Source organism: Panthera leo, chromosome D1 (genome assembly GCF_018350215.1).
Source record: "Panthera leo isolate Ple1 chromosome D1, P.leo_Ple1_pat1.1, whole genome shotgun sequence".
Taxonomy (NCBI): Eukaryota; Metazoa; Chordata; class Mammalia; order Carnivora; family Felidae; genus Panthera; species Panthera leo.
In genome coordinates, this window is record NC_056688.1 from 108,466,229 (window position 1) to 108,487,231 (window position 21,003).

Below are 21,003 nucleotides of genomic sequence, written 5' to 3' on the forward strand. Positions count from 1 at the left end.
GCCCAAGGTCGCACACTTGTTGGAAGTCAGCTGTTTGTGTGATGTTGGGGCTATCTTCCCACTTGCCAGCTAAGGAGTCAGGTTCTGAGACTGGCAAATGGGTGCTGCCCACAGGTAGGGCCACCCAGGTTGACCCCTGACTCTGCTCCTTCCTACTTAGGTTAAGACTTAGGTGGCAGCAGAAGTCCACCACCCGTGTCGAGGGCAGTTGGCTCTGGCCCAGGTTCTCAGTGTTGACCTGAGCAAGTCTGTTCTTCCCGGGTCTCTGTTTCCACCACCTGTGAAATGGGGCCAACAGTACATACCTCCCAGGGCTGCGGGCAGGAAGGGTGGCGGCCGGGGCAATGCTCGAGAGGGCGGCACCAAGTTGTCGGTTGCTCTCTCCCCCGGCCCCCGCGTCCGCACCGCCTCGGCGCGCTGCGAGCCGGCGCTGCGTTCCGGGCGTCCCCCTCGGTACCCCTCCCCTCCCCGCCAACCGCGGTAGAGGCGCGAGGCCCCGGAAGCCGGGCCGCCCCGCCCCCCGCTCCCGCCCGGGCCCCGGCCCCCGCCCCCGCCGGAGCCCCGCCCGCCTTCCGACGGGGGTGCGGCTCCAGGAAACGGCGCGCTCGCCGCTCAGCGCTCCAGCGACCCGACGCGCCCCGGACAACCCGCCGACTCAGCCGGACCACCCGGCGGGCCCCAGCGGCCTCCCCGGGGAGATCGGCCCCGGGTCCGAGCCTCGGACAGCTCCGACGGACGGGACGGGCGGCTCGGATAGCAGCCCCGGAGGCCATGGGGACCCAGGGCCGGCCAGCGGTCTCGGGCCAGCGGGAGCCCAGAGTCTGAGGATCCGGCGGCGGGGGCGGCGGGGGCCATGACCTCGGTGTGGAAGCGCCTGCAGCGCGTGGGCAAGCGGGCCGCCAAGTTCCAGTTTGTGGCCTGTTACCACGAGCTGGTGGTGGAGTGCACCAAGAAATGGTGAGTGACAGGGAGGCCTGGGGGACTCCGCGGGCTGGCCGGGACCCTGTGGCGGTGGCGTTGAAGCCTGAGAGAACCCTGCCCCCAACCCAGGGGCCAAACAGGCGCCTTGCCCCACCTTGGGCCCTGGCGTCCCAGACAGAGATTCAAAAGTGCCTCTGCAGTTTGTGGGGCCCCTAGACTTGGTGGTGTGGGTAGCTGTTGGGGAGTGGAGGTCAGAATTTGCAGGCCTGGGAATCTGTCTGTCTGTGCCCACACCTTCCTCCGCTGCGCTCAGGGCTGGGGGAAGGGAGGCCTCCTGTTTTTTTGACCAGAGGGATGGTTCCGGGTGGCATCGGAAAAGGGAGCAAATTTTGAGGTCTGCGGGTGGCCAGGCCGCGGCAGAAACCTCCATCGACGGGTCCAGCTCAGAACAAGGATGTTGCCCCCTCCCCCTCTGCCCACTTGTTGAGCCAGAGGAACACACACGCACACACCACACGCAGGCCTCAGCCAGAGTGGATGCTGGGAGGCTGGATATGTCTCCACAATGTCCTTAAAAGGGGAAACTGAGTACTGAGAGGGATGAGGAGGGAGGCAGGGATTGGCTTAAAGGGGCCTGAGGGCCTAGAAGGTTGTGAGTCTGGGAGGAGAGGGCTTAGGGAGGGCGAGGTGGCCCGGTCAGGGGGAGATATGTGAGAGAGCACAGAACCTGGCTCAGACTGCCAAAGGAGCCGGGGGCATCTTGTTCACATGGCTCCCACCCGCAGCTGCCCGGACCCCTGCGTCACACCCTAAATATACGTGCTCACTGGTGTCGGCTTCCCTTGGCTGGATTAGGGCGCAGCTGTGGGGGCCTCGCCCGCCAGGCGGGGCTAAATTTAGGCTCCCAAGAGAAAGCTGCTGGGGCAGGAAGGGATCATGGGGTCCAAAGGGAGGGGAGTGAGCAGGAGGCTAGGGTCCCCTGGGCAGCAGCCATATCCGTGGTTTTGACTGGGCCAGCTGGAGGGCCCTTCACTCCATTTGGCGAGGCCCAGAGAAGACAGGGGCTGACTAGGGTAACACAGCACAGGGCTAGGACTTGAACTCTGGTCTCTGGCTTCTACCTTCTGCCCCAGCATCCAGGATGAGCCCAAGGGGACGCTGGGCATGGTCCCAGAGAGCAGGCCTAGGGTGCGGGCAGTGTCAATGCATCTGAGTCACGGGGGTGGGCAGGGCCTACTGGGCTTCTGAGCTAGGAGCCCAGGCTAGGAAGCTGCCCCTGCCCGGATCTCAGGCTCCCCAGGAGGGCGTGCCTGGCCTGAGTCAGGCTGCCCAGCCAGGCCCCGCCCTCTCTAGGCACCCCTGTCTGCTTCCCCTTTCTGGGAAGGCCCCGTGGTGGCTACTTTTGCTCAGCCATCACCTGCAGTTTGGGGTTGGGGAGAGGAGCTTGGCTGCAGGCTGGCGGGCTCTGCGCTTGGCTTTGTGACCTTGCCTGGCTCCCAACCTCTCTGGGCCTCAGGATTCTCAGGGGTTGACAGGAGAGCCATTTATCCTGGCCCCGCCTACAGAGGGGCAGTGAGGTGGGTGAGCCTAAGTGCCCTGGCCTGGGGCCGGGTGCAGGCAAAGAGGGCTCTTGTACTGCCCTCGGCCTGATGGTCCCCTCAACCACCCCCACCCTCGTGGGCAGCACTTGGACTCTCTAACCCAAAAGGACCTTCTCCCCGCACCCATGTGTTATCGCTGTGGGGCTGGGCCCTGCACGGGCAACTCTTGGCTCTTGAAAACAAGAGCCTCTTCACATCTGTCTTCACGTCTGTCTTTTCACGTCTCTGCCTCTTCTCTGAGTCGGCCCCGGTGTATGCAGTTGGTTTGGATGTCACCTTCTGGAAGTCTTTCTTGATGCCCCTTGTGGGAGTCAGCGGCCCTGCAGAGCTAGAGTCCAGGGCTCTGGGTTTGAGAGGTGGGGGCATGGCTGGCTCTCAGGGCCTCTGAGCCCAGCGAAGGGCTGGACGTGGAAGGCCCTGGGTGGTTGTCTGATGACAAACTGACCCTGTGTGTCTCTGATCACCTCCCACCCTCTGCCCCTCGCTCTGATCCCGAGCCCCCACCCCCCCTGCTCCGTCCCCAACCTCGGACCCTTGCACTTGCCATCCCTTCTTGAACCCTCCTTCTCCAGAGCCTCACGAGCTTGTCCCTCCCCCACCCATGCCTTGCTCAGACACCCCAAGTTCAAGGAGACCCCAGTGGCTCTCTCCCATCTCCCTGAAGCCAGCTTGGTCACTTATTTTCTTTCTTGATTGGCACTCCACCCCTGCCTCTGTTGTCCTCAGCCCCCGAGAGGGTCTCATTTCTTCTGTGCTCTGCTCTGCCCCTAAACTGGGCCGGGCTCACAGTGCACACTCCCCACATATTTGTGAGTGACTGGGTTTGTTTTACTCCAAGTCTGTCTCTCCCTGTGTCTCTAAGTCTGTGTGTCTCTGGCCGGGTCCTCGCTGTGTTTATGCGTATCTCCCTGTCTCTGTGTGTGCCTGTCTCTCTATATGTCTCTGTCTCTCTGGCTGCCTGTCTTCATAATCCCTGTCGACCCACACACATCTGGGCCTTTGCCCTTCTGCCCTGGGCCTCACCCTGCCTCAAGCAGCTCCACCCTGCTCCTGGTGGCTCCAGATAATGGGCTGTCCAGTCCCTCTCCTGGGCGAGGAGGGTGTGGGCAGAAGGAAGACCCCGGGGGAGATGGAGAGGCTGGGCGAGTGGGCCCGACTGAGTAGCCCCCTCTCTCCCCACCCCTAGGCAGCCGGATAAGCTGGTGGTGGTATGGACCCGGCGGAACAGACGCATCTGCTCCAAGGTGGGGGAGGTTGTCAGCTGGGGGGTCCAGGTTGGGGGTGAGGCCAACAGTGGGTGCGGGGTAAGTGGGTGAGGACTGATGGGAGAGTGGAGTCAGCTTCGGGTTTGGACCAGAATCCGCAGAAAGGGGGCTCCTGGGTGGCTCAGTTGGTTGAAACTCCGACTTGGGCTCAGGTCACCATCTCGTGCTTCACGAGTTGGAGCCCTGCGTTGGGCTTGCTGCTGTCATCTTGAGGCTGCTTCGGATCCTCTGTCCCCCTCTCTCTGTGCCCCTCATCTGCTCGTGCTCTCTCTCTCTCTCTAAAAACTAAATCAACGCTCGGGCACCTGGGTGGTTCAGTCGGTTAAGCATCCAACTTTGGCTCAGGTCATGATCTCGTGGTTCGGGGGTTCGAGCCCCGCATTGGGCTCCGTGCTGACAGCTCAGAGCCTGGAGCCTCCTTCGGATTCTGTGTCCCCCTTCTCTCTCTGCTCTCCCTTGCTTGTGCTCTTTCTCTCAAAACTAAATAAACATTAGGAAAAAAAAAAACAAAAGAATCCACAGAATGGAGAGAAAGATGAGGTCAAGTTTGGGGATAAGGACAGGGGACAAGGGGAGACTTAAGAGTCAGGGGAGGCTTCAGACTGCTCATTGCAGGCCCACAGCTGGCAGCCAGGCATCCAGAACCCATACCGGGGCACCGTGGTGTGGATGGTGCCAGAGAATGTGGACATCTCTGTGACCCTATACAGGGTGAGTCTCTAACCTTCCTGCGTAGGTGGGAATGGGAGGGGGCGATTACAACCCAGGCAGCCACGAGGGATCCCAGTGTGTTATCCATCCAAATCAGAACACAGGGGTGAGGCCAAGAAGCAAGACGGGGGTGGGGGTAGCCTGTTCAGTGTGGGCGGCCCAGGAGGTCTCTCTGGAGCAGGTAGCATGCACACATAGCTGCCAGAAGCAGCGTGAGAGACGGCTGGCCCTTCTCCCCGTACCGCCCTCACCCCAGCAGCCCCCGTACTCACCAGTTCCCCCTTTCCCCAGGACCCTCACGTGGACCAGTACGAGGCCAAAGAGTGGACGTTTATTATTGAGAATGTGAGTGGCCGGGCAGGCCGGGGCTTGGGCTCTTGGGGCCTCGGGGGCGGCACTGATGCTCCTCCCCCCGGCCCTTCTCCCCGGCCCACAGGAATCCAAGGGGCAGCGGAAGGTGCTGGCCACCGCAGAGGTGGACCTGGCCCGCCATGCGGGGCCCGTGCCTGCCCCAGTCCCCCTGCGGCTGCGGCTGAAGCCCAAGTCGGTGAAGGTGGTACACGCGGAGCTGAGCCTCACTCTCTCGGGGGTTCTGCTGCGCGAGGGCCGTGCCACGTGAGTGCCCATCCTCCTCCCTTGGCCTTAGTCTGTAATCTCTGTCCCCAGCCCCGACCCCTGACCTCTGACCCCACCCCCACCCCCAGGGACGATGATATGCAGAGTCTTGCGAGCCTCATGAGCGTGAAGCCTAGTGACGTGGGCAACCTGGACGACTTCGCTGAGAGTGACGAGGAGGAGGCCAATGGTCCAGGTGCCCCTGAGGCACGGGCTCGTGTCCCCCAGCCAGGTGGGCTCACGGCCTACCATGGACTGAGATCTCCAAGACCTAGGGAGGGTGGGGGATAAGCCTGCCCATAAGCCCCTCGCTGTGCCGGGCCAGGGCCTGCCTTGAGCACGCCCAGTGAGGGGGCTCACTACGGCCCGGGCAGCCCCAACCTGCCCCGGCAGCCCTGATTGTCCAAACTTGGCTCCTGGTCCTGCGGCGGCGTGGGTTCTTGGCTGAGTCCTGCAGGATGGGTTCCCAGAGCCTCTGGCCCTCTCATCAGCCCTGAGCGGGTACCTGCCCGGAGACGGCAGGGCCAAACGCGCAGAGGGGAGTCTGATCTCCCCAGCCCTCGCCACCCACCCTGGCCCTCCTCACTGGCTTCCTCATCCCTCCCTTTTGCTTGTTAAGGCTTTGTTTCTGTCTGTCCTTGTGGTTCTCTCTCTCTCTTTCTCCGCATCCGAGGGCCTGTCTCTTCTCGCAGGCCGGGGCGGTGCCCTGAGGCTGGGGCGTTTCCCAGGTAGGCCCAGGACTCTGGTTGGGGGGAGGGGGTCAGACCTGCAGGGCCCTCCCCTGGGCTGACCTGCCCCCCCCCCCCACCATCCCCACCCCAGATCCCCCTCGGGAGCTGAAGACACTTTGTGAGGAGGAGGAGGAGGGCCGGGCCCAGCACCAGCAGGCAGGTGAGGCCCAGGCTCAGGTTGGGACCGGGGAGGGAATGGACCTCCAGCCTCAGGGCCCAGGCCTCAGCACCCCTCCCTTCCTTCCTCCCCAGCTGCCAACCCCTCTAGTGTGGAGGATACCAGCCCGGCCCCTGTGAGTGCCCCTGCGCCCCCAGCCAGGACCTCCCAGGGCCAGGGGTCTGAAAGAGCTACTGTAGCAGGGGGCCAGGTGGGCCTCAAGGCCCCAAGGCCCCCGGGAACCCCACCAGAGAAGAGGTGAGCTTTGGCACGAGCCCTGTCCCCTGCCCACTGTTAGAAAGCTGCACTCCTACCAGCGTGCCTTTCCAGGGCCCTAGGAACCTGAAGGGCGGGGATGGGGCTAAAAATGCTCTCTCCTGCTCTCTCCTCAGGTCTTCAAGACAGCCAGGCCAGGAGGTGGCCCCCACCCCAGCCCCTCGGCTCCGGAAAGGCTCTGATGCCCCCTGGCCCCTAGTCCCCCAAGGGGAAGATGAGGCTCCCAAAGCCTCAGGGGATCCCCCGGCAGGAGTGCGTTCTTCTGGGCAGACCCAGGCCCAGGAAAGCCCGCAGGAAGGGACAGAGGCTCAGGGAGCCAGGCTGGCCCCAGGCATTGAGGGTGGAGGCTCCAGAGACTCTTTGGGGGGGCAGAAACCTAAGGTTAAGGGGAGGAGCGCTGGGGATAGGCAGGGGGCTGGGGGGACGGACACTGAGCAGGAGTCAGGAGTCAGAGAGGTGAACACTAAGAGGTCAGACGTCAGAGCCGGGGAGCCTGAAGAGAGTTTAGAAGGGAGTCAAGTGGATGCTGAGCAGATGTCAAAGGTGAGACATGTGGACACTGAGGGACCAGAGGCTGTAGGGGTGATGTCTGAGGCAAGATTCAAGGGGACTCCCGAGGCTCCTCCAAGGGGCTCTCAGGGGAAGACAGGGGTCAGGACCAGGGATGAGGCTCCCACAGTCCTGAGCCCACCCCCAGCGGACCCTGCAGGGCACACCAGGCATCTCGGTGACCTCAGTGGGGCCAGAGCTGCTGCAGGCCAGGAGAGAGAGGGTGCAGAGGTGAGAGGCAGAGCCCCTGGTGTTGGGGGGACAGGCCTGGAGCAGGGTCCCTCTGTTGGAGCAGCAAGCACCAGGCCACAGGTGAGCGGGTACCAGGGAGCCCCGCCAGCAACTGACCAGGGGGTGATGTCTAGGGATCTGGGGGTCTGGGAGGCAGAGACTCGGGATTCAAGGGTCCTGGGAACAGAGACGGGGGTGGCAGAGTCAGAGGTACTGGGGACCCAGGAGACCCAAGTGGAGGGATCAGGGTTCCCAGAGATAGAGATGGGGACAGCAGAAGCCAAGGCGTTGGGGGCCCAGGAGACACAGATCGTGAGATCAGGGGTCCTAGAGTCAGAGGCTGCTGGGGTGGCAGAGTCTGAGGAACTGGGAGCCCAGAAAACAGAGGCTGAGGGTTCAGGGTTTCTGGGGACAAAGACTAGGATGGCAGAGACGGAGATATTGGGGACCCAGGAGATAGCTGGTGGTTCAGGGATACTGAGGATAGAAGCTGAGATAGCAGAACGTGAAATACTGGGGGCCCAGGAGACAGAGGTGGGAGGTTCCAGGATGCCAGAGATAGAAGCTGGGACGGCAGAGGCTGAGATATTGGAAACCCAAGAGGCTGAGGTGGGGGGTTCAGGGATAAAATCTGAGACAGCAGGGACCCGGGAAACAGAGGTAGGGGGCTCAGGGATCCCAGGGTTTGAGACTGAGACAGCAGCAGCTGAGATACCGGGGACCCAGGAGATAGAAGCTGGGGGTTCGGGGGTTCCCAGGATAGAAAATCAGATAGCAGGCGCCCTGGAGACAGAGGTGGGGGATTCAAGGGTTTCAGGGCCAGGAGTTGGAAGGGCAGAGGCTGAGGGACTGGGGACTCAACAGACAGAAACGACAGTTTTAGAGGCTGAGAAGGACAAGGCTAAGACTTTGGGGGTCCAGGAGGCAGAGACTGGGCTCTGGGAGACTCTCCAATATGAAGCTTTGCAGGATTCCATCACTAAGCGTGGAGTTTTAGGGCCCCAGGGAGCAGAGGCAGAGACCACAGTTTTGAGGGCCCAGGAGGTAGAAGCTGAGGTGCTGGGAGTTTCAGAGGCCAAGTCTGGGGCTTGGGGGGCCCAGGAAGCAGAGACGGAGATTTTAGGGCCTCCAGAGAACGAATCTGGTATTTTTGAGGCCCAGGAAGCAGAGGCCGGGTTCTCAGGGACTGAGCAGGGACAAGAAGCTGAGGGAAACCTCCCGGAGGCCAGCCTGATTGAGGTGCAGGTGGCCAGCGGGGCAGGGGCTGGGGTGCCCAAGCCCTCGGGGGCCTCTTCCCCAGAGGAGCCTGAAGAGGACGGGAGGCTGCCAGGCAGCCAGGTAGGGATGGGGGCCGCCGAGGGCCCAGTCCGCTGCTTTCCACTAACCCTGGGCTGAGCTAACGGCGGCTCTGCATGGACCCACCTGGTCGACTGGGGTGCGGTGGGATAGGGGCTCGGCTTCAAGGAGCCCCCCTCACCCTCTCCTCTCTCAGGATGCCCTGGCTCCCCCATCTGTCTTCCCTGGGCTGCATGGACCCGGACACCCCTAAGCTGATTTTCTGGGCTGACCTTGAGGTGTGGCTGCTGGTGACCTCTGATCTTGCCTGGGGGCCACTGACCTTTTAGGTGACCTCGGTAGATAACCACAGAGCTGGAAACCCTTTGCCTAGTCCCAAGGCTCTGGCCAGTGGTCTCTGGTGACCTCTGCAAACCCAGAGCCAGGGCTGTTTTGTGCCCAGGGGTCAGAGGGTACAGGTCCTCCGTTCACATTCCCTGAGCCCATCCCTGTGTCCCTAGGCACCACGTGCTCTGGTCAGCTCCAGTCAATCCCTGCTGGAGTGGTGCCAGGAAGTCACCGCTGGCTACCGTGGTGTCCGAGTCACCAACTTCACTACATCTTGGCGCAACGGCTTGGCCTTCTGTGCCATCCTGCACCGTTTCTACCCAGACAAGATGTGAGCTGCCAGAGGGGGTGGGAATGAATGAGGGAGCCTGCTGGGAGGGCGGTGTGATTTCAGCCTCTGACCGGCCCTCTCTCTGCAGCGACTACGCCTCCCTGGACCCACTCAACATCAAGCAGAACAACAAGCAGGTGAGATGGAGAGGGAGCGACGCCTGGGGGGAAAGGGTCCAGAGCCAGGCCGTAGATCCAACATTTAGGGTCCGTCTGTCCTTAGGAGAGGAACCTACGGGCTGCAGGGCCCCAGCAAGTGGGTTTGGGAAGTTCTGTCACTTTTGTACCCTCTCGGTCTTTAAACTGTTCGTTTTTCTTAGTTTTGTTTTGTTTTAAAGCCTATTTCCCCAGATGGTTTTTCCAAAACCGCCCTTTGGTGTGCAGTTGCTGGGTGACGCGGGGGCGGGCCCTGTTGCTAGATTTCCCCCAATAGAAGGGTGAAGGCGTTGCTAGGCAAAACCCCGGCGTGCCAGTCGCGGGGATTCCTCCGGCGGTCCTGGGCGGGGCCGCAGCGTCGCTGGGTAACACCCGCCGCCGCCGCTGATCCCCAGCGCGCCGTTCCTAGGCCTTCGATGGCTTCGCGGCTCTGGGCGTGTCGCGGCTGCTGGAGCCGGCGGACATGGTGCTGCTGTCGGTGCCCGACAAGCTCATCGTCATGACGTACCTGTGCCAGATCCGCGCCTTCTGCACCGGGCAGGAGTTGCAGCTGGTGCAGCTGGAGGGCGGCGGCGGCGCCGGCACGTACCGCGTGGCCAGCGCCCAGCCGAGCCCGCCCGACGGCCTGGACGCCGGGGGCCTGGCGCAGCGGCTGCGCGAGCACCGGGCCGAGGCGCCGGAGGAGCCCAAGGGGCCCAAGGGGCCCAAGGAGCCCGAGAACCGCGCGGACGGGGCGGCTCCCGAGGCGGCCTCCAAGGACCGCGGTGCGGAGGCCGCCCCGGAGGCGCGCTCCGCGGAAGCCCCTGCCGACGGCCCCGGAGCCCGGGCGTCCGCGCCCCCGGCCGAGGGGCTGGTGAACGGGGCGGGGGCGCCGGGCGCCGGGGGCGGCGTGAGGCTGCGGCGGCCGTCGGTCAACGGGGAGGCCGGGCCGGTGCCCCCGCCCCGCGCGCACGGCTCCTTCTCCCACGTGCGCGACGCCGACCTGCTGAAGAAGAGGCGCTCGCGGCTGCGGAACAGCAACTCCTTCTCGGTGGACGACCCGGACGCGGGGGCCGCCGGGGCCGCGGCTGCGGTGAGTGCCCTCCTGTGGCGCGGGGTCGAGGGTGGCCGGGCAGAGAGGGATGGGTCCTGAGGGGCCCCAAGGGCAGAGACGGCGCAGAGGCGGCGGCTTCAGGGCAGCAGGACTCGGCTGGGCGCGGCGAGGCGCTTTCTGAGTGCGGGGGCCGTGGTGTCCGGGAAGAGTCCCCCGGCGACGGAGTGGGCTTCCGTTCAGGGGACACGTGCAGGCCGAGGCCCCCCAGGCCCAGAGCGGCCGCCTGGGCGGGGTCTCCACCTTTGCTCCCAGCTTGGAATCTATGCTAATGGTTCTTAATGCCTGACATCCAGGTAGTGGAATCACGGGCTGTAGCAGGAAGTTCCTAGGAGGCTCCATGGTTGTCAGCACTCAGCACGCTGCTCTTTAGGGACTGTGAAGTGGGTGGGGGCGTTTCTTTCCCTGCGGTTGGCCCTGGGTCGCTCAGCAGCCACCATTGCCCTATAAGCCGGGCAGGGCTTCTGTCCTCAGCGGGGCCAGCCAGGGCCTCCCTGTTCCAAGTATCTCCGATTCGGATCTTTAACTCCAGATCCTGGAGACCCATTCTTCTCTGATAATGGGAGGTTGAAGCTGGGAGACCCTGCCTGGTGCCCCCTCCACCCCACTCCCCCAGCCCCTGCATTTCTCAGGTTCGGGTCTCCCAGGGTATCATATGGTCATTGCACTGAAGGGGAGGTGGTCCCAGAGAAGGCAGGGATTTGCTCAAGGACAAGTGCCACTGAAGTGGCTTCCCAGCTGGGGTTCCTTCCACCCCCTGCACCCATCCTGCCCGCAACAGCAGGGGCAGCCCTGTCAGGCCACTGCAAGCCTTCAGCTGCCCAGGGATGACGTTCCAAAGAAAGGAGGGAATAAACCGGGAAAGGCTTTCTGGAAGAAGCAGCCATGTGAGCTAGGCTGATAAGATGGGAAGAGATGGTTCTCAAATGGGGGGGACCTGCTTAAGTAAAAGTGTGCTCTTAGCAGGAAAGCTCAAGTCTCCTTTAGGGATCTGCCAGTCATCTCCCACGAGGTCCGCAGGTAGCGATAAGGCTGGTTTGGAGAGCGGGAGCCTTGAGCGGGTCAGAGGCACAGCATTGTGAATGAGAGACAGAGAGGGCACCAGAGGCACCCCTAGGAGATGTGATACGCAAGGGCCAGAGGGACACAGTCACCCCTGGCCTGTCTGTTGTTCTCTGGCCACAGCCTCATTAATATATGTCACTGGCTCCTTAAATCTTAGAGGGGAGGCTCTGTCCTACACCCTTCTCTGCCCAAGTCCCAGCAGCTGGTCCTTCTGAGCCAGGCCCCTCCCGAGCCCTTGTCCCACAGGAGATCTGTGACCCACGGGGCTGGAGGGGACCCCTCCTTATTGGCTGTTCCCATCCCCCATGCCCTATGCATGCAGTAGGAGGAGGTCAGGCCTGTCCCTGCCCTTGGGAGCTCCCAAAATCCTGGATGGGATGAAGTCAGGCACCTTGAAGCTGGGGTGGGGCCGAAGCAACGCCAAGAGGAGGGCAGGGTGCCTCTGGTGCGGCCCAGCAAGGCTTCCTGGAGGAGGGGCCATGCGTGAGGGTATAGAAAGGGGAATTGGGGTCAGACGGGAGGAAGCGTTGGAATTCCCATCGGGGCTGAGTGAGTAAGCTCAGTGGCTGCTGAGGTTGGGGTTTCTCCTCCACTCTTCTGCCTCTGCCTGCTCTGTGGGCGGAGTGCACGCTGCGTGCCAGGCCCTGCCCCCATGACCCCTTATTAGCTCCCAACTGACTTCTCCCAACGTCCCTTCCAGGGAGGAATGATTACCTCATTTGCAGGTGGGAACGTTGAGGTTCAGGGAGAAAGTTGAGAACACCCGTGAAGCCGGAACTATGAAACGGTGCCCTCTACTAGGCTCAGCACTACTGGCTGGCTGGCTGTGGGACTCTGGGCGAGCCACGTAACCTTTCTGTCCTCTTTCCCTGAGGAGAAGCAGCAAATGCCTAAGTCCTTCACGGAGTGGCCTTGAGATACTACTTCAGGGTGCCGTCAAGAAAGGGGAACTGTGTTCTTCCCCAGATGCCTTTCTGGAACCCTGCCACCCCCAGTTTCCACAGGGTTCGGATTTTTCTCACATAAAGACAAACAGAAGCCCAGGGAGTATGACTGGCCCAGAGGCAAACAGCCAGTGGGTGGCCCAGCTTGGGAACACATCTTTGGATTAGACAGCCCTGGGTCCTCGGCCAGACCTGTATGAGCTTCATCTCTGACCTTTGGTGTCCTGTTCTGTGAAGTGGTGATGTTATGACCCCTGAATCACAGAGCTGTTGGGGGGACTGGTGGAGTCATGTGCGCCGTGTCCAACGCATCAATGTCTAGTCAACAGCGCTAATTGGTGGGCCCTGAGTGCATTCTCTGGGCCCCATCCTGTCTGCAGGGGCTGCCTCTGGGCAGGGAGACACAGATAACCAGCAGCTATGATGGGGGTGCAAGCAGGGATGGGGGAGGCCTGGGAGGCCATGGAGGGGGGCACTCTCCGGGCTTCAGGAGGGGTGAAGTTCGGGAAGAGAGACAGAAAGCTGTGTGGGAGCCCGAAGGGGCCTCATGGAGGTGGAGCCGAGCCGGGTCATGAAGGTTGCTGATGTCAGGTTTCTCCAGATAGAGGCCAGTCCAGGCTGAGGAAGCAATTTGGGGAAGTGAAAGTCCATTGCTATGGCCAACGGCTGGTGTCTGGGTGGGGTCTGGGGTAGTAGGAGTTGAGGCTGGAGCTGCCAACAGGCCTTGGCGACGAGATTGGGCGCTGAGAGGGGTCGGGGGGCTGGGGGAGTGACACCATCCGGTGAAGGTTTTAGGAAGACCCCTCAGTTGTGACTTGAGGATAGAGTCAGCAGGCAGGGAATGGGTAGTGGCCACTGACACGGGCCAGAGAGGATGGCATCTGACCGCCATCTGTCCGGGGACGCTTCTCAGAGAAGCGCAGGATGGAGTGGACAGTGGGGTAGTTCAACCTTCTCCCCACCCTGTGACCTAGAAGGGTGGCCCGAGCAGGAGCCATCAAAGGGGCCAGGCTGTCTGCTGACCTGAGCCCCCGGAGCTGACCCCCCCACCCACCCAGCAAGTCGCCAGGGGTAGGGCACATTAAGGGCCAGCCCTGCCTTTGGAGACTGAAATTGGTAGGCCCAGCCCACCTGACGTGTTCTGAGTGTTCTATGAAGAGCACAGCAGTCCGGGCGTGGGAATTGATAAGGTGGGAGGGTGCCCCCTTTTGGCCAGGATATGGAGGTGCTGGCCCAAGGTGGCCTGGGTCTGGAGATGAGGTGCATGCATCAAGGGAGCTCAGTGTCACCGCGTGGGCCCCTGGCCATGATGGAGACTCAAGCACTAGGTGATGGGAGTCCGAGGTGGCCTGAGGGAGCTCCAAGCAGGAAGGAGCGAGGGAGAAGGAGAGGCCCCAGCCAGGCCCCTCACAGCCTTCCACCCCTGACTCTCACAAAAGCCTTGTAAACCCAGCCCAGGGAACAAGGACTGTGAGGCTCCCAGAGTGGGAGTGGACTGGCCCAGGATCACAGGGCCAGGCAGGGTGAAGGCCATGGCCTTCCCTTGGGGAGGCACTTTCCCTGGAGGGGACGGAGGGTGGAGTTCTGTGCATGCAGGACTGGAGAAGCAGCTGGGGTGGGCAGGGCCTGGAACTGAGGGCCTCTCCTCCCCTGCGTGTGCATGAGGCTCTGGCTGGCCCTAGGGCGGGGCTGTTGGGGAGCCCTGCAAGCCCTCACCGGCCCCTTTCTCCACAGGAAGGCCTGGGCCCTGACCCCAGCCCTGCCCCTGGCCCATCTACAACCACAGCCCCACAGCAGCCCCCTGGTGAGTAGTTGCGAGGGAGTAGTGACCCAGCTCAGTTCAGGCTGTTCACAGATCCTGAGCTGGGGACGCCCTGGGGGCAGCTGTCAGATGGAGGTGCCTTAGCCCGGTCTCTGTCTGCAGGTGGGAGTTCCCCACCGGAGGAGCCGCCCCCAAGTCCAGGGGAAGAGGCTGGGCTGGTAAGGAGGGCTGAGGAGGGAGGAGCTGGTGGGTGGCACTTCCCAGGCAGAGCCTGGACTGAGCCCCCCCCTGCCCCCCCCCTTTTCTGCAGCAACGGTTCCAGGACACAAGTCAGTACGTGTGCGCAGAGCTGCAGGCCCTGGAACAGGAGCAGAGACAGATAGATGGGCGGGCAGCGGAGGTGGAGACGCAGCTGAGGAGCCTTATGGAGTCAGGTGGGGCAGACATCGGGAGTCCACTCCCCAACACATGCCACCAGATCTGCCCAGCCCTGCAGCCCTTCCTGATCTGGGGAGGAGTTGGGAGGAGGCAAGGCTGGGGTCTCTGTCCCCATTTACAGCGGGACAAGGGAAGCAGCTTGCCGGAGGCACCAGGCTCCGGCTTCTGGGATGCCGTAAGGAAGCGAGCCCCAGTCCCCAGCCGCCCTACTCTTGCCACCTGGGTTGACGGCAGGCCTGGTGACTGTCCTGGCCGGGTTCAGGTGCCAACAGGTTGCAGGAGGAGGTGCTGATCCAGGAGTGGTTCACATTGGTCAACAAGAAGAATGCTCTCATCCGCAGGCAGGACCAGCTGCAGCTGCTGTGAGTGAGCCCCTCCCACTCCAGGCCCCGCCCCCAGCCCGCCCCGGGCCGTGCAGGAAAGAGGGGAATCTTGGCCACTTTGGCTAGAGCTATTCACTACTTTCTTCTTTCTGCAAAGGTCTTTTTGGAAAATTGCTCAGTCGCCTTATTTTCTTCTTCTCAAAAGTCCTGTATGAATTGTACACCTCTTTTATTGGTACTGTTTTTATGAATCAGAAAACTGAGGCCCAGAGAAAAACGTGGTACAGGCAAGTCAGGGCTGAGTGCCGGTTCCTTTGACCCTGTTCCTTTCCAATAAGAAAAACTGAGGCCCACCGAGATCTGAGCTGGTTATTCATTTTTCAGAATAATTTTAGCGTCTCATACTTGCTGCTGATGAATAATGTTCATCCAAATGATCCTGCAAGGTTGTTTCCTAATTAAAAAAAAAAAAAAAAAGGGAGGGGTGCCTGGGTGGCTCAGTCAGTTAAGTGTCCGACTTTGGCCCAAGTTATGATCTCATGGCTCATGAGTTCGAGCCCCACGTCGGGCTCTGTGCTGACAGCTCACAGCCTGGAGCCTGCTTCGGATTCTGTGTCTCCCCCTCTCTCTGCCCCTCTCCCACTCATGCTCTGTCTCTCTCAAAAATAAATACATATTTAAAAATTAAAAAATAAAAAGCAGTGGGGATGGGAGGAGACACTATTAAGCATCCAGCATTAGGAGAACAGTTGGAAGGAAGATGATCTGGGGCAGGGACGGGGGTATAGCGCTTTCCTCAGCCCAGCCCTCCACACGAACTGGTAATGAGGTGGGATGGGAGGCCAGGGAGTGGTCAGAGCCCCGGACCCCTTCCTCTCCTGTTCCCCTTTTCCTGACCCACCCCGCACCCTCCACCCCAGTATCGAGGAGCAAGACCTGGAGCGGAGGTTCGAGCTGCTGAGCCGGGAGCTACGGGCGATGCTAGCCATCGAAGGTGGGAGATGGGGCCCGGAGAGGGTGAGAGCCAGTACAGAGCAGGGACGGGCGCCTCCTGACCCTCGGCCTCCTCTGCCCTCAGACTGGCTGAAAACGGCCGCGCAGCAACGCCGAGAGCAGCTTCTGCTGGAGGAGCTGGTGTCGCTGGTGAACCAGCGGGATGAGTTGGTCCGGGACCTGGACCACAAAGAGCGGATGTGAGTGGGGTGGGGACCGCGCTGGGAGGGGTGGGGGGGGGCGCGTCTAGGGGCGGACTCCCGAGGAGGGCTCGCTCTGGCCAGGGGGGCAGACTAGGGTTGGGGCCCCGACTCTGACTTCAAGCCGCTCCCTCCCAGCGCCCTGGAGGAGGACGAGCGCCTGGAACGCGGCCTGGAGCAGCGGCGCCGCAAGCTGAGCCGGCAGCTGAGCCGGCGCGAGCGCTGTTCGCTGAGCTGAGGCCTCAACCACTCGGACCAGGCTTTCTCGCTGCCGCGCCGGGTCGCCGCCCCGGACTAGCGCTGCGGAGGACCCGGGCCGCACGGACGCGGCGCGCCGCCCGTAGGGGCCGCCGTCGCCCCCGTGTGGGGGAAAGAAGGGCGGCCTCTGGGGGCCCGACAGACAGGAGCGGCTGGACGGCCGTGCCGTCCGGGCCGTATTTATTTGTCCGTGTGAGTGTGTGTGCGTGTGTTCGCGGGGCCTGGGGGTCCCAGGAGCACCCCTACAGAACCCCTCCCCGATGGCAGCGGGGGGACAGGGATGGCCGGTGAACCGCTGCGCCCCCGCCCTCCCCCCTTTCCTGATCTTCGCGAGCAATAAAGTTGGACGAGGCCACACCAGGCCTGCCTTTCTCAGCCCTGGGGCTTTCAATAGACGGAAGGGGGCGGGGCTGGGCCGATAAGGCTGTCTGCGATCCGAAGTGGGGCCGGGGCGGCCTTTGAGGTTCCCAGATGGGGCCGGGCGGGCTTTGAGGTTCCCAGATGCGGGGAGGACCCCCCTCGGCCTTCGCCTTCAAAGGATGATGGGGTTTAAGGATGGTGGGGTTTGGGTCGTTGATCGCTTTAGGGATCCCATTTTTTTAAATTTTTTTGAAATTTTTTAACGTTTATTTATTTCTGAGAGACAGAGAAAGAGTGCAAGCAGTGGTGGGACAGAGAGAGGGAGACACAGAATCGAAAGCAGGCTCCAGGCTCTGGGCTGTCAGCACAGAACCCGATGCGGGCCTGAAACTCACAAGCTGTGAGATCATGACCTGAGCCCAGTCGGTTGCCCAACCGACTGAGCCACCCAGGCGCCCCTAGGGGTCCCATTTTGAAAGAAGGGACCAGAACAGGGCTATTGCCTTTTTCTTTAAAAAAACAAAACAAAACAAACCACTATTGCCTGAGGTCCTTACAATCACACCCTCCCCTCCCATCACCGGGGGCTTCCTCCTCAAGCTCGTCCACCTGAACAGAGCTCAACTCCATCACCTCGCACCCATCAGCAAGTTGGGGTCTGTTCTGGGGCTGCGGCCGAGGATGGCAGGGTGCTCAGGGCCAGTTCGTCTTGGCCTAGGATGCCGCTTTGGTCTTCAGCCGTCCGCGGGCCACTGGGCCCAAAGAACTTCACCACGGCGCGGACCTGTGGCAGCTCTGAGAAGGTCTCCACGGCCAGCAGCATGGCCAGGAGCCCGAGGAGCAAGTAACCTGGTGAGGAGAGGTTGATGGCACAGCTCTTTGCAGTGCCCATATGCTCCCTGCCACCTCCCAGCCAGGTGACCCGCCACCCCGGCACCCGGCGCCACTCAGAGGTGCCGTCAGGGTTCTACGACTCCCACACCACAGCCCAGGGCAGGGTTCCTCCACCTGGGCGGCTAGGCCTCCCCAGTGGTTTACGGAGTCGTAGTCCGGGCTCCTCTTCCCTCCTCTCGCCCTCACGCTCCTTGGCAGCTGGACTCACCGAGAAGTGCGAGCCGGCCCAGGTGGTAAAGCACCGGATGCAGGCCACGGCCGTGACCCGGCAGCAGGTCCCCCAGGCCGATGGTGCTGAGGGAGCTGAAGCAGAAGTAGATGGCCTCCAGCAGGCTGCAGTCACCCTGGACGCCCCACAGCACCAGCGCTGGCAGCAGCACGAAGGCGCCAGCCACTAGCAGGCCCAGTCCGGCTGCCCCTAGCAACGCGGCCCTGGCCGGGGCCGGCCGCCAGTAGGCCGCTACCCAGGCCCCTGGGCGGCTGAGCAGAGGCAGCAGGCAGCGGCGCAGTGCGGCCAGGAGCGCTAACGAGGCTGGCAGCCCCAGGGCCGCGTAGACCACGCAGAAGGCCTTTCCGCCCGCCGACAGCGGGGCCATGCAGCCATAACCTGGAAAGGAGAGAGGCCGGGGGCGATGAGCACTCCAGCGGGATGCCTGCTGTGGTCCTCCCCCTTCCCCCAACGAGGCCTCTGGCAGAAGACCGCCCTCTAGTGGCTGAGATCGAGGGACCGGCTCCCGCCTGTGCTCTGGCTGGCTTTGCTCCTCATTCGCTGGGGGTCTTGGACAAGTCCCTTTACCTCTGTGCCCACTCTTTTCTGGGAAATGGAACATTAAAAGAGGCAGTCACCTTAGGCCTCTTGGGGCTGGGACAGTTCTGAGAACCCCTATCCTGCCCCAGAGGAAGCTTGGTTTTCTCCGGTTCCTCAGCTCTGCCCTTGACCAATACGATGCTTCCAAATCCACTGGGAAGAACGTTACGCACTCTTCCCCTGCCCAAAGGTGTCTTGAGACACCCTGTGTGCCAGGCCTTGCACTGGCATCTGAGTCTGCCCAGGCCCTGCCTTTTGGTGGAGACGACAATGCAGGAAAGTCAGTGAAGACGTGACATGAACGGCGGCAAAAGAGGCAGCGTGCGTGAGAGAGGGCAGTCAGGACTGGAAAAGCGTGTGCAAGGCAGGGAGAGGCGGGAGAGCAGGGTGTGCTGGGAGAACAGGACCAGCTGGTCCGGAGGTTGTAAACGCAAATGCCTAGAGGGGCCAGATGTGAGACAAGAGCGTTGGGTTGGCCCGGAGTGGAAGCGTTCCGTCCAAAAGTACAGGCCTTGTTCCTCTCCGGACAATATGCCGCCTTGCAGGGATTCTGGCTCAGAGGGAATATAGCTCTCCTGATTGTCCGAGAGAAGTTGGGAATACAGATTCAGACGACATTTAGACACTCTGCAGATGTTTGTACGGACGATGTCCACTCACAGGACAAAAAAACCTCCAGGGCTGCGGGTCCCATTCCTTTATTTCCCTGCGCCTTCACACATGCTGTTCCCTCTGCCAGGAATTCCGTCATCCCTCATCTCTGTGCCCTCTCGCCATGGCTAACGTTCCATCAGGACTTCCTCCCCCTGGCCACTCTCTCCGGAGTCGGTGGTCCTGACCTGCGCCCCTGGGTTCGCTCCATTCTCCTCCGTTCAAGAATCCGCCCTACAATACCCGCTCCCCACCTTGCCTCGGGCCACGGGGTCTGGGCATCTCTCCCGGATGTCAGGGGGCGTCGGGGTGTGTGGCTGAGGAGGACACACCCTGCCTGGCCGCTGAACTTGAGGTACCAGTTGGGGTACTGGTGTGGGAAGCCCCAGCTCTGATGTCAGGCCGAGTCAGGCCCGGGATCCGTCTGGCCTCTTGGGGCGGAGGGAAGGGCTACATCGCCAGGGCCCCCCAGGAGCGCCCGCCTGCCCGGCCGCCTGGCAGCCTTACCCGTGGTGGTGAGGATGCTGGCAGTGAAGAGCAGGGCCGAGGGCAGATCCCAGTTCCCAGCCTCTGAGCCACCGCCCCAGCTGGAGACCCCGCGTACCTGGGCCGCCAGGGCGGTGCCCAGAAGCTCCTCCAGCGCCCCAGGTGGCAGGCAGGCCCCATATTCTGCCTGGAAAGTGGCCAACTCGGTCCTGAGCTTGGCCTGGAGCCGGAGGGCTGGCGGCCCCTCCAGGGCCTGAAGCACAGCAGCCCCAATCCCCAGGGCCAGCAGGTGGGCCACAACCAGTAGTGGGAACCGGGCCCAGGGCCTTAGAGCCCCCATGTTGTGCCGCCCGGGGTCGGAGGTGCTGTGGGAGCTGGCGGCTCCACGGGCAGCTGGGAGGGGCTGGCAGGGTGCGGCCGGGAGGAGGTGCCCGTGGGAGGCTGAAGACGGACGCCAGGGACTCACTGAGGGAGAGGGTGAATGAGCGGGAAGGGGGTCGGTCCGGGTCCCTCCTCCTAATTTCTGGGGACGAGACATTATTTGCCCAGTTCCCCGAAGCCGGGGAGATGGGGGCGGGGTGGAGCAGGTCGAGGCCCAGAGAGCGAGCGAGGCCGGCTCAAAGTCACACAGGGTGGCTTATTCAGGGAGGAGCTCACTCAAGCCCGGCCCGCTCCCTGCATCCCCTCAGCAAGTACTTCTTTTTCCTGAGGACACCGGACAAGAAGACAGACACAGGTCCCTTCCCTCCTGCTGTTCCACAAGAAACCTGTTAGCAAGAGAATGTGACAAGTTTGAATTGTCACACATACCCTGAAGTTCTGGGGGAAGGCCCTGGAAGAGTGAAGACTGACATTTCAGCTGGGGAACAGAAGCCAGTCAAGGTGGGAGAGAGCTTGGGGTGTGAGAGGAACAGTGTGGGGTGGGGGTGGGGGGGGGGGTAAGGACACAGGGCCGAGAGGACAAGAGTGGCCTAGGTGGACCTATTGGGAGGGGGGTGCGAGGGGGGTACAGCAGGCAGCCTGCAAGGAAGAGGGGACAGGAGTGGGGATTTGGGAAGAGTGGGGGGGGGGGGGGGTGCAGGGCAGTGAGCTGAGAGGAGCCAAGGCCGCCGCCCAGAGGACGCTCTCACACCTCCATTCTGAGTTCTCCCTGAGAACCCTGTGCTGGGCCCTCCTGAGTCCCGCCCCACTGAACACTGGGGACACAGTGAGCCTGGCTGCCAGGGTGTGTGCAGGGGCGGGGAGCCTAGACTACTACTCCCCTGAACCATGGAGGGGCTGAGCGCAAGGGCCCCGCCCCGGGGCCTGGTGTAGGGTGCCCCCCACCCCCCCGCAGAACCCACAGAAGTGTGGACGGAGCCATGAGCCAGTAAGAGAAGTGTGGACGGAGCCATGAGCCAGGGGGGTCACTCCTCCTGGTCCAGACCCTGGAATAGAGACAAACCCAGGACAAGCCCCCAGGATTCTGCCCAGTGGGCTCTGGACGCCTGAGCTCCGCGAGCTGGCTGTGGCGGGCACAGCATGGCCAGGGAAGACGCCCCAGGGGAGGTGATGTTGCAGCTGGG

General features: G+C 62.4%; 2 protein-coding genes across 4 annotated transcripts; one reads left to right on the forward strand and one right to left on the reverse strand.

The window, feature by feature from the left end:
* The first annotated feature begins 575 nt into the window (after positions 1-575).
* Positions 576-16,614, forward strand: EHBP1L1 (EH domain binding protein 1 like 1). Of its 3 annotated transcripts, none has more exons than XM_042904859.1 (19): positions 576-957; positions 3,709-3,766; positions 4,403-4,498; positions 4,790-4,843; positions 4,935-5,113; positions 5,203-5,345; positions 5,936-6,004; positions 6,097-6,259; positions 6,394-8,395; positions 8,854-9,011; positions 9,100-9,148; positions 9,576-10,238; positions 14,000-14,069; positions 14,190-14,245; positions 14,338-14,461; positions 14,728-14,827; positions 15,709-15,782; positions 15,867-15,981; positions 16,120-16,614. In XM_042904859.1, the coding sequence occupies exons 1-19, from the start codon at positions 854-856 to the stop codon at positions 16,217-16,219; spliced, it is 4,377 nt and encodes a 1,458-aa protein (XP_042760793.1). In that variant the 5' UTR covers positions 576-853; the 3' UTR covers positions 16,220-16,614. The 3 variants fall into 3 exon arrangements, with proteins under 3 accessions (XP_042760793.1, XP_042760794.1, XP_042760795.1); XM_042904860.1 differs by having other exon boundaries at positions 581-957; positions 6,394-6,418; XM_042904861.1 differs by lacking the exon at positions 6,394-8,395 and having other exon boundaries at positions 581-957; positions 6,097-6,137.
* Positions 16,615-16,999: 385 nt separating this feature from the next.
* On the reverse strand, positions 17,000-20,422 carry KCNK7 (potassium two pore domain channel subfamily K member 7). Its single transcript, XM_042905155.1, has 3 exons — positions 19,460-20,422; positions 17,702-18,100; positions 17,000-17,448 (listed from the first exon to the last, which is right to left on the reverse strand). Exons 1-3 carry the CDS (start codon positions 19,974-19,976, stop codon positions 17,243-17,245), a joined length of 1,122 nt encoding a protein of 373 aa, XP_042761089.1. The 5' UTR covers positions 19,977-20,422; the 3' UTR covers positions 17,000-17,242.
* Positions 20,423-21,003: the final 581 nt, after the last annotated feature.

Coding starts and splice junctions, on each gene's coding strand:
- EHBP1L1 (XM_042904859.1), top strand. CDS start 854: ATGACCTCGGTGTGGAAGCGCCTGCAGCGCGTGGGCAAGCGGGCCGCC. Junction 3,767..4,402: donor ACAGACGCATCTGCTCCAAG/GTGGGGGAGGTT, acceptor TGCTCATTGCAG/GCCCACAGCTGGCAGCCAGG. Junction 5,346..5,935: donor GGCTCGTGTCCCCCAGCCAG/GTGGGCTCACGG, acceptor TCCCCACCCCAG/ATCCCCCTCGGGAGCTGAAG.
- KCNK7 (XM_042905155.1), bottom strand. CDS start 19,976: ATGTCTCGTCCCCAGAAATTAGGAGGAGGGACCCGGACCGACCCCCTT. Junction 18,101..19,459: donor CAGCATCCTCACCACCACGG/GTAAGGCTGCCA, acceptor TCTCCTTTCCAG/GTTATGGCTGCATGGCCCCG. Junction 17,449..17,701: donor GGGCCGGCTCGCACTTCTCG/GTGAGTCCAGCT, acceptor TCTCCTCACCAG/GTTACTTGCTCCTCGGGCTC.